This window comes from Mobula hypostoma, chromosome 9 (genome assembly GCF_963921235.1).
Source record: "Mobula hypostoma chromosome 9, sMobHyp1.1, whole genome shotgun sequence".
NCBI classification, from domain to species: domain Eukaryota; kingdom Metazoa; phylum Chordata; class Chondrichthyes; order Myliobatiformes; family Myliobatidae; genus Mobula; species Mobula hypostoma.
Window position 1 is genome coordinate 21,719,292 of NC_086105.1, and position 12,058 is coordinate 21,731,349.

General features: G+C 38.3%; 1 protein-coding gene across 6 annotated transcripts in view; it reads left to right on the plus strand.

The window, feature by feature from the left end:
- LOC134351559 (transcription factor EC-like) overlaps nt 1-12,058 on the plus strand; it is a 92,090-nt gene that overhangs the window by 63,815 nt on the left and 16,217 nt on the right. For 3 of the 6 annotated variants that reach the window (XM_063057865.1, XM_063057863.1, XM_063057864.1), the window contains exons 2-3: nt 1,414-1,662; nt 4,289-4,387. In XM_063057865.1, the coding sequence (XP_062913935.1) occupies nt 1,570-1,662; nt 4,289-4,387 (192 nt within the window). In that variant the 5' untranslated portion in view covers nt 1,414-1,569. Of the gene's footprint in view, nt 1-367; nt 502-1,413; nt 1,663-4,288; nt 4,388-9,510; nt 9,641-12,058 lie in introns of those variants that run through there. The other 3 variants (XM_063057860.1, XM_063057861.1, XM_063057866.1) reach the window with 2 other exon arrangements.

The window sequence follows — 12,058 nt, forward strand, 5'->3', positions numbered from 1 at the left end:
ATATAAGCAACAAAAGGAGCTATAGAAATGAGTAATAAAAATGACCACTACATGTTTTGAAAGAGGAAGAACAAACAGTGTATTATCCAGAAAGACCCTGGAGGAAAATGTGGCAGAAGACAGTTGGGTAAATGGTTGCTACTCAATAACAAGGCGGGGTAGTGCTTTCTCGGTAACATTCATGATAAATAGACTATGCAGAATTATTGCGGGGATCAAACTGAAGAAAAAGTGACGTCTTTCTAAATCAGGAACTCTCTGAAGTTGTTGTCACACTCATAATGGGAGAATAGACTAGTCTGTGCCAATTAGATCCTTTAACATTCCTTATCAGTTTATAAAGTCTTCTGCTTGGCTCTATCGCTAGCACTCTTCTGAAGTCTGACTGTAGAAAAATAATACTGGAGAGAGCTGAGGAATTGTTGTCCTCAACAACTTCAAGTGAACCACGTACTTCTGCGATCCAGAATGCCACACATTTCGGAATATGCATATTACAAGGTGAGAATTAGGTACATTTTCAGAATATTTCCAGCTGATTATAGCAATGATTTGCTAAATTCAAATATTTTAAAGCTTTTGCATGCAGACTGAAGAATTCATGATTCCCTCCCCCCCAACCTTCTTTTCCACCGCCATCACCACCACCATTACTATAGTTCAGCTCTTGGTTTCTAATGACACGATGATACCATAGAACTGGTTTTGTTTTTAGCATCTTTTCTAGTCTATAGCACAGTTGTAGACCAGCAAATGCCCTCAAATGGATTCAGTAATTACCATAAATTTTTAAGTCACTTGTTTGGAGATAAATCTCTCAGTGCTTCTTTGGGGAAACAAAGGTTATTATCTTTGCTATGTTTAAATATCCAAGTACTAATTTATCAGTGATCAAACAGATTTTATTGTACTGAAAGTTATGGAATATAGATTTTTTTCATCATGTGTTGCAATACATCAAATAAAAGAAACTTTAATTTGTAATATGGCTTCTAAAGTATAAATGAAACTCTTTGAACATCACAGAGTTAATATGTCATGAGGGAATCAGACATTATTCAGTGAGTTATATCTTTGGATGCACTCATGACTATGGTAATCATTGTTTTGTTGTATTCAAAACTGTTTTTGGACAATCCCATACATCAAAATAAAAGCAGAATAGTAGATTCTGCATATACACAATAATAATTTTCCTTGTATTTCACTGTTAACTCTGTTAATGTAAACCAAACATCAATACAGTAAACTTTGGAGAAGCTGAAGATTTGTTTTGTTTTCTGAAGTTGCAGGGTGCCTTAGGCCACAAATATATTTGTAATGTGTTACTGTACACAGTGGTCCTGTGCTCTATAACTGTCAACATGTGATATTAACAAGGTTATCAAAAAACTTTCACACTGTTTTCAACAGGTCCAGGCGCACCTGGAAAACTCAACAAAGTTTCATATCCATCAGGCGCAGAGGCAGCAGGTGAAACAGTACCTAGCACTGGGCACCAAGCTTTCCAATCAGAGCCTTCCCATTTCTCACTCACATCCAGGAGAGTCTGTTGGATCACGTTCTGTTATGAGAAATGGTCATATCCCGTCTGGCAGTGAAGGTAGTATGCCTGACAGTCCAGTTACACTGCTGTCCCTAGGAACCAATCATGAAAATGAGGTAATTTTTCTTTTACTGTATTTGTGTTTTTTTTTACATTCAATTATAATGCAAAATTGTTAAGGGCTCCTCAGTGTTAATTTAATGTATTAATGCTTGAAAATTGCACACAGGGCCTATTTGAAGGAACATATGAGAATTGATCCCATTCTTATAATTTTAAAACTACTAATAAGGATGCAGCACAATTCTAACTTAGCTTGCATATGTACTGAAATGTTTCAAAATTAAGTGCTGTTTTATATAAAAATGACCAAATGACAAAGCAACTTATTTAACCATAAACAGGAAAGTGATGTAAAATTTTGCAGACTCTGTAATTCCATCATTTGGCTCTGCATTATTCAAACTACATTTTTTCCATGATATAACAAAACCTCACAATGTAAGAAGAACTCAAGCATGGGCAGGAGGAAATTTTCTGGTAATTTAAGAAGATATTGTATTGACCTCATTGGATTCCTTCAACTTAGAGTAATTTAGGGAGCAATGTGAAAGTTATCTAATTCCATCCACTTGGTGCATGAGCTATTATATCAAAAATGGTTCTTCTAGTACTATCCCCATCTCAAATAAAATTAGCAAATATATTTTATTAAAGCCAAAACACTTTCAACGTAATAAATTTAGCTTAAGGTATGCTTTCCAACATTAATACATTAACATGTTTGAGGTTTCTTTATCTACAAATGGCAGGTGAAGAACATACATAGAATATAGAATAGTACAGCACAGTACAGGCCCTTCGGCCCAAATGTTGTGCCAACCCTCAAACCCTGCCTCCCATATAACCCTCACCTTAAATTCCTCCATATACCTGTTATATATAGTTACAAAAATATAAAAAAGAAGTTACAAGTATAAGCCCAAGGCAGAAGGACCAATGTAATTTCCCACATGTTGCACATTTGGGGATTTCTGATATTCTCTTGAAGAGTCACTTATATGATTGTAACTGGATGAATATTTAACTCCTAAATAGAAACACAGAAGTTTGTTAAAATTCCAATGTCTGAATTTCATTTCCTTAAAAGTAACTTGAACCAATGATAAATGACAAATCAAGTTATGAAAGAAAGTATTTATAAAAATAGTTTCCAAATTGTTTTAAATCTATTTTAAACCTTCCTTGTTTTGCACTCTCTTCATTTTAAAGGAAAAATTGGAGAAGTTTCTCAAGTTCTCAATTAGACCAACGTTAAAGCATTTGTAATGATAGATTTAAGTGGATAGGGTGTCTTTTGTATCATCCATTCTTTTGCAGTAATGTTCCCAATATGACCCATTTCTTGGAATTTCATTGAATTTTAACCATTTTAATTATGATTTATTACTTTCAATGTTTGCTACTCTCACAGGAATTTAAAGGAACAAGTTTTAAATGTCATATGATAATTCTCTCAGTAGTTTTTTGGACTTCTCTGTACCTTAAAATGCTTCATGGTCTGTCGTCACTGCTCATAGAGAAGAATGTGAGAGTGGCCAAAGAAAATATTCTCATCCAGTCTTCTCCATAGGGTGCTCCACAATTCCTCTTCACTACCTCTCTGAGGGAACTGTCACTCACTCACCCCCAACCCCCACCACATGTAAGCAATAGTTTTCAGGAACCTTAAGACTTATACTTAGGGTCATCTTCTTCCCCTTTGCTATCAGATTTCTGAAAGGTCCATGAACCCAAAACACTACCTCACTATTCTTCTTCTGCACAATTATTGTTTGAGTTTTTAAGTTATAACTTACAGTAAGATGTTCTGTTTGCATTGGATTGCTGCCACAAAGCAATACATTTCATTACTAATGTCAGTGACAACAAACTAACTCTGGTTCTGAGTCACTTCCTTTTGACATATTGAATTTGAAGGCCTGTATTGAAGATTGCAGTCACAATTACACAAAAGCATGTGCTTTCCACGAATTATATGAAGACAGTAAATTATCATCAGTAAATAGAAAAATAATTATATGCAAATATGGGAGTGAAATTATTTGAGAAGACACTCAGTTGGGAATACCCCAACGACCAATTCTCATTGACTTTTGGACCAATACTAAAATCCAACTATTAAGTCACATGAACAATTATCCAAAGCCCCTGAATGAACAGCTTTAACAGATCTGTGTTATTACCTTGGCTAATGGCTTAATTTTTTTTAGTAAAACCTATAAGTTTGATTAGCGTCCATTAGTTTACTATGTAAAAACACAGTCTCAAAATAGAGGGGTATCCTTTTAGAACAGAGATTAGGAGAAATTTCTTTAGCCAGAGAGTCGTGAATCTGTGGAATTCTTTGCTACAGGCAGCTGTAGAGGCCAAGACTTTATGTATAATTAAGGCAGAGGTTGATAGATTCTTGATTGGTCAGGGCATGAAGGGATACAGGGAGAAGGCAGGAGATTGGGGCTGAGAGGAAAACCGGATAAACCGTGATGAAATGGCAGAGCAGACTCAATAGGCCAAATAGCCTAATTCGGCTCCTATATTGTATGGTCTTCTGGTAAGTAAATAGCCACCACAGAGATTTTACACTGGGACTCTGATTAGTTTTTAATTGCCAGTTTAAATGAAATTGTGGGCACCATATTCTGATTGTTACTTTAAGCTGCACATCACATTGACTTTTAGATGGACGATGTCATTGATGATATAATCAGCTTGGAATCAAGTTGCTTTAATGAGGATTCTCCCAGCTGTATGGAGCCATCTTCTCTAATACACAACACAGTAAGTACTGACAAAGTATGAATACGCAAGTGTAGTGACCAGAAGGCTGGCGGGGCAGTGTGTAGGGAAAACTAATATTGCAGCATTTTGTTGGAGAAGTAATCAAATGCAATGATTCTCTGCCTGTTCCTGAAAGTAGAAATTTAAAATAGTTTACTGAACTGTCCATTGCTCATAATCCCATGCTGTCTCCTTCTCCCCAACACTCATGTATTTAAAACAACACACACAAAATATTGGAGGAACTTGCAGGTCAGTATCTATAGAAATGAATAAACTATCAACGTTTTGGGCTGAGACCCTTCTTCAGGACTCGAAAGTTGATATTTTGGTCCACGACCCTTCTTTTTAATCCCATTTATATGCTGCATAGGCATCATTGAGACATTCCTGTTGAACATGCTGCAGTGAGGTAAATGCCGGAGGCATTGCCTTGTATTCAAGGGACATGCTTGTGACCCTGTTAAATTCACTTGCTGATTGCTGCTACAGTGGTGAAATTGTACTGATATTAAAGCATAAAATCAAAATTATGCTTTCAAAAATATTTCTCTGAGGCTTTTTAATCCATTGATCAGACTGCACTTTGGAGTATTGTGAGCAGTTTGGGCCCCTTATCTAAGAAAGGACGTGCTGGCATTGGAAAGGGTCAAGAGGAGGTTCATGAGAATGATCTTGGGAATGAAAGGGTTAACATATGAGGAGTGTTTGATGCCTCTGGCCCTGCACTTGCTAGAGTTTAGAAGAATGAGAAGGGGATCTCATTGAAACCTATTGAATATTGAAAGGCATAGAGAGAGTGGACATGGGGAGGATGGTTCCTTTAGTTTGGGAGTCCAGGACCAGAGGGCACTGCCTCAGAATAGGAGGACGTCCATTTATAGCAGTAATGTGGAGGAATTTCTTTAGCTGGTAAGTGGAGAATCTGTGGAATTCATTGCCGCAGATGGCTGTCGAGACCAAGTGATCGGGTATATTTAATGTGAATGTTGATAGGTTCTTGATTAGTGAGGATCTCAAAGGTTACAGGGAGAAGGCAAGAGAATAAGATTGAGAGAGATAATAAAACAGTCATGATGAAAAGGAAGAGCAGACTTGATGGGCCGAATGCCTTAGTTTTGTTCCTCTGTCTTAATAATTTTGTACATTTGGAGAGAAGGTTTGCTTGCTGATTGAATGAAAGCTCAGACAGGAAGCTTTTTACTTCAAAAGTTTTGGTATTAATTTTTGCTGTATGAAAGCTCATGATGGTTTATGGTGGGTAAAGCTATTCTGACAATGTTTGTATGGGCTGGTTGCCACACAGCCAGTGACCAGTAGACTGAAATTCATCGACACCAATTATAGTTTCTCCCAAACATGAGGAAATCTGCAGATGCTGGAATTTTAAGCAAAAGTTGCTGGTGAATGCAGCAGGCCAGGCAGCATCTCTAGGAAGAGGTACAATCGATGTTTCGGGCCGAGACCCTTCGTCAGAACTAACTGAAAGAAGAGCTAGTAAGAGATTTGAAAGTGGGAAGGGGAGAGGGAAATCTGAAATGATAGGAGAAGACAGGAGGGAGATGGATGGAGTCAAGAGCTGGACAATTGATTGGCAGAAGAGATATGAGAGGATCATGAGACAGGAGGCCTAGGGAGAAAGAAAAGGGGGAGGAGGGGGAAAACCAGAGGATGGGCAAAGGGTATATTGAGGGAGATAGTGGGAGAAAAAGAGAGAGGAAAAAAGAATGTGTGGGTAAATAAATAAATAACGGATGGGAATGAGGGGGAGGTGGAGCATTAGCGGAAGTTAGAGAAGTCGATGTTCATGTCATCAGGTTGGAGGCTACCCAGATGGAATATAAGGTGTTGTTCCTCCAACCTGAGTGTGGCTTCATCGTTACAGTAGAGGAGGCCGTGGATAGACATATCAGAATGGGAATTGGACGTGGAATTAAAATGTGTGGCCACTGGAAGATCCTGCTTTCTCTGACAGACAGAGCGTAGGTGTTCAGTGAAACGACCTCCCAGTCTGCATCGGGTCTCACCAATATATAGAAGGCCACATCGAGAGCACCGGATGCAGTAAATCACCCCAGCCGACTCACAGGTGAAGTATCACCTCACCTGGAAGGACTTGCACTTCCTCCCTCGCTAGCGGAACAAGTGCTACACATGCCCTTACACTTCCTCCCTCGCTACCATTCAGGGCCCCAGACAGTCCTTCCAGGTGAGGCGACACTTCACCTGTGAGTCGGCTGAGGTGATATGCTACGTCCGGTGCTCCTGATGTGTCCTTTTATATATTGGCGAGACCCGACGCAGACTGGGAGTTCATTTCGCTGAACACCTGCACTCTGTCCGCCAGAGAAAACAGGATCTTCCAGAGGCCACACATTTTAATTCCACGTCCCATTCCCATTCTGATATGTCTATCCACGGCCTCCTCTACTGTAAAGATGAAGCCACACTCAGGTTGGAGGAACAACACCTTATATTCCATCTGGGTAGCCTCCAACCTGATGGCATGAACATTGACTTCTCAAACTTCCGCTAATGCCCCACCTCCCCCTCATACCCCATCCGTTATTTATTTATATACACACATTCTTTTTTTCTCTCTCTCCTTTTTCTCACTCTGTCCCCCTCACTATACCCCTTGCCCATCCTTTGGGCTTCCCCCCTCCCCCTTTTCTTTCTCCCTAGGCCTCCTGTCCCTTGATCCTTTTGCCAATCAACTGTCCAGCTCTTGGCTCCATCCCTCCCCCTCCTATCTTCTCCTATCATTTTGGATCTCCCCCTCCCTCTCCCACTTTCCAATCTCTTACTAGCTCTTCTTTCAGTTAGTCCTGACAAAGGGTCTCGGCCTGATACGTCGACTGTACCTCCTCCTAGAGATGCTGCCTGGCCTGCTGCGTGCACCAGCAACTTTTATGTGTGTTGCTTACAGTTCCTCCCAGATTGTTTTTCCCATTTATCCTAGGATCTCTTCAGACTTGCAACAGACAGCCAGCTTTTTAATGTTCTCTTCTCACCTGCCCTCTCTCCTCACCTGTACCCTTTTCAGTCAGGGGGCCAAGAAATAACATCTGGCCATTTCCAGGCCTGAAGCTGCAGAAGGTGGTTCCTCATCACCTGACAGTCACACTCACCAACTCATATCCTGGACACGACTGAGAAGTTTTGTTGCAGAACTCACACGTGAATCCTCACTGGGGCAAGAATGTCTTGCAGTCAAGCCAAAGGCAAAGAGTAGTTAGTGTGCCATCTTTCCAGAGAGTGAAGTTACTCTGGTGGACTGATGAGGGAAAGAGCCTTTAAGCAGGAATTGATGAGCATGCACATCGATATGTTTTGGGCACTGCTCATGTCTCTGAAAGCCTTGAGAACCCATGGAGTGGGAAACCCTGTGTTGTCAATCCTCTCTAGACAAACAGGAGGTGAATTCCCCTTTTCTTGGGGCATAGGATCTGAGATATTTGTGAAGAAATCAAATAATTTGCGTTTTGTAAAAAAAAATTCAGAACACAGTTTATTCATGAAAATTCACATGTGTATAATACAGAACGATCAAATCAATGTTTTCTTTACCAATCCTGCTATACTACTTAACATTAAAACGTGTTCAGTTAATACAACCAGTGAGCAAATAACTCACTGGGATTTAACACTGAATCCAGTTAATGGTGCAAGGTCCTAAACTGTGGCCTTTCCCCCCAATGTTCAGTGCATGCCCTAATCACATAGTCTGCACCTTACTGTATGCCAATTGTGGTACTAAGTCACGGACGATAACTTGCTGTGAATTATCATTCAGAATTATCCACAGTGAATCACAGAGTTGCTACAGAAGGCTAATTAGCTCGGAGTCCACAAATACTATCTTATTGGGCAATCCATTCATTCCCATTCCCCAAATGTCCTTCAAATTCTGTCCATCCTTTTCACTTTCAAAAGCCTCGCTTGGCATTCTGCTTCTATCACAGGTACTGAGCACCAATTCACCAACTCTCCTTGCCAGTGGTTTTCTTCACATCCCCTTCTTTTCCCCTTTAATCTGCTATCAGTTCAAATCTAAGGCCCTTGATCCTTTCATCTTCCTCTAATATGCACAGTCCCTCGCCCTTTATCCTGTCTAAATCAGTCATCATCTTCATTGCATTTATTAAGAATCCTCCTTTCAATGTCCCCTGCTTCAAGAGAACTTAATTTGTGATAAACCCTTTGCCTGTCTCACTGGGCTGCTTCAGTGGCTCTGTGAGTCTGTTAACTCAAAGTAGGTTTAAAAAGACAGTTTGAAACCCATTCTATGCAATTTTCATTTAAATAGAAATGCAATTTGTAAATCCTTGCTTCTACAAAAAAATACACACGCCTTTCAAAAGTATCTATGAATTTCAAAATTATCTGTAAGTAGATATATTCTTGAAATGTTTCATATCCATTATGATTACTAGAGGGACAGAGAGCTGAGCATATATGGTAACTGTTCATTCTTTCTTACTATTACTGCTTCAAGCAGGTTCAAAGAAAATTTGCCTCCTTTTGTTGTTCTTTGTATCTATGTATTATATCAATCCAGATACTTATTTTGTTCCAAATTTGTCTCCAGCTCTTACATGAAGAAAGTAGAAGGAAATGAGTTGATTAGATTACTTTTTCAACAGATAGTAGGCTCTTAATTTATGTATTTTTTATGTAGACTCTAAAGCATGTTTAAAGTATCCACCTAAGATGCCTTAGGACAGAATCAAAAGATTATAACAATAATGCCTATCATGAACAGAATATAGTACAATCAAAATGATCATATGTGCATCTTGGAAAGAATATATCCAGCAGAAGAAGATAATTAAAGATAAAAGCAGTTTGATAATCATATTGTTGGCCATAGCAAATCCTAAGAAGCAACTATGGATATTTCTTCAATGTGCCAGGAGTGAAACACCGATTTATCAAATCCTTATCATTCTGTTTAACTGCTGTTGAAATAGTTCCTTTTATGCCAGTAAATATTAGCAATTGCATTGCTTGACCTAACATCAAAGAACATAGCAGCCTGCAGGAGAATGAGTTTTCCAATTATACTTTGCAGTAGATCAGTGTTAAAGTCCAAGAAGTCAGAGACCTCTTGTTTATGTGAACTAATATTCAGCACATGTACTAAAGCCGCTGAGCACATCACTGCTCGGATGATGAAGGAAAGTTAAAATGAAGGAGAAGAGTAAAACAATCACTATTGTGGAGTTTATAGAATCACAGAAAATAAAACTGGTAAGAGCAGATTTTATTTTTAATATTTGGACTACACTTGGAATAGTGAGAAGGTTGTGTAAACACTTATTGAAAAGTGTATCTAATTTTTTTTTGAGATAACAATAGCACAGAACATTACTGAAGTGCAAAATCTTCATACTAATCAGAGTTCCAAAGTGCTGTATCATAAATAAAATTGTAGCAAAATTGTAGTAGATTTGTTTATTAAGTTAGCTTCAAGAATTGGATGCCCTTGGAAGACTGAACACTTATTATTTCACCCGTTTAATAGTTAGTGGAAAGAAGCTAGTTTTTAAAATTGTGTCAGATTAGCTTGCTGTTATTTTTTTTAAAAAGCTACAAAGGGTACGAGGCTATGATTTAAACAATTACAGTTCAAATGTCCATTTACTATGATGAACAGAGCTCAGTCACTGTGATAAATGAAATCTACTGGATGCAGAAATAGTCACCATTTTAATTCATATGAACTAAATTGCAGTTCTTTTAAATACAGTTTTTTTGTGTATCCTGACAGGTCATCCAACTTTTAAAGGTTATCAGTGGGTTATAAAGTAACCAAAGAACAAATAGGATGATAGTACCAGATATTTTTTGCTGTAAATATGGATAGTGTTTTTATTCATTTAATTTTATTCACTGGATATACAGAAGAACAGAGTAAGAAATCATGAGATCTAACATGTGATTTCTTTCTGCAATATTTTACAAAATAATTCATCTAAGAGCATATTCAAAAAAGAATGTAAGGACGGTAACCTCAACATAAGGCAGCTCAAATTTAAATGTGTTCCTTTAATATCTGCCCAAGGTCATGACAATCCTTTTCCATGTACGGCTATCTTTAACACAATATGATGTTCTTTGTAGGATAGAATCATCTTTTAAAATTAACTTAGGTAATTTTCTGCATTGATTTAATTGTGTATATATTTCAGAGCAATCTATTTTTCATTAACTACTTTACATGGAGTTAAACAAAAAAAACCTGTTTGGATTAAAGTTTCTTCCTTAGTGAAACTTCCCTGTAAGAGAAATTGTTTGAAATGGTAAAATATTTCTTGGAATTCCACAGTGTGGAAATAATTAACAGACATTACAAAATTGCAGAAAAAAGTTTCATGGGTTAAAAAGAAACCTGAAACATATAACTAACAGCATTTGTGACCAGCTTAAACTGGAAACAACAATTCATGGTATAACTGGAACAACAGTAGGTGTGTCCTAGTACTGACTAATACCTATTAGAAACTTGCAACTATAAATATCTTACATGACTTCGGAACATCCCACAGTTCCTCCTATAAATGCGACTTATTCCTTTCATTGTTCTAACCACAAATGCATCTAACCTCATTATGAACAATTTATTCTCAACATTCTTTAGTGCTGACTTTTTCCCTTTTGAGTTAAATGCTGTGGTTTAGAATGTACACTACATAGAGAAAGAACTTAGAGAAGTACAACACAGTACATGCTCTTTGGCCCTTGATGTTGTGCTGACTATTTACCATTCTTCGAGATCAACGTAAGCCTTCCTTCCTACATTGCCCATGATTTTTCTTTCATCTAAGTGCCTAACTAAGGCTCTCTTAAATGTTACCAATGTATCTGCCTCTACCGTCACCCTGGCGGTGTGTTCCACCCACCTCCCACTCTTAGTGTAAATAATATCCTTTCTCTGACTTCCCTCCTATACATTCTTCCCAGTACCTTAAATTTATGCTTCCTTGCATTAGCCATTTCTGCCCTGGAAAAAGGTCTCTGGCTGTCCACTCGATCTAAGCCTCTTATCAACTTGTACACCTCTATCAAGTCACCTCTCATCCTCCTTAACTCAAAACTCCAAACTCCAAACTCCAAAGAGAAAGTTCAATCTTTCCTCATAAGACAGGTTCACTAATCTAGGCAACCTACTGGTAAATCTCCTCTGTACCTTCTCTGAAGCTTCTACATCTTTCCTATAATGAGGTGACCAGAATGGAACACAATATTCCAAGCGTGGTCTAACCAGGGTTTTAGAGAGCTACAACATTTCCTCTCAGCTCTTGAACTCAATCCCCTGATTAATGTAGGCCACCTTCTTAACTACCCTGTCAACTTGCACTCCAACTTGGAGCGACCTATGGACGACCCCAAGATCTCTCTGTTCCTGCACACTGTTAAATTTGTTAAAGCACTTCTATGTTTAAGTAATTTAAAATATTATGATAATTAAATGGAATTTTAACAGCTTTCTTGACTACTTCTAAATGCCAGGAGCTTATAGAAGCATTTCAAAGTGCTTGACAGCTTTGATTGTCGGCACATTCAATCTTGGAGTTAGTGAAGGTTGTTTCAGCCACATCACGTGACAGTGTTATGCCACACATGCCGCAGCTGCCATGTAGCCCTGCCAGTTAGGATTCAATTGGC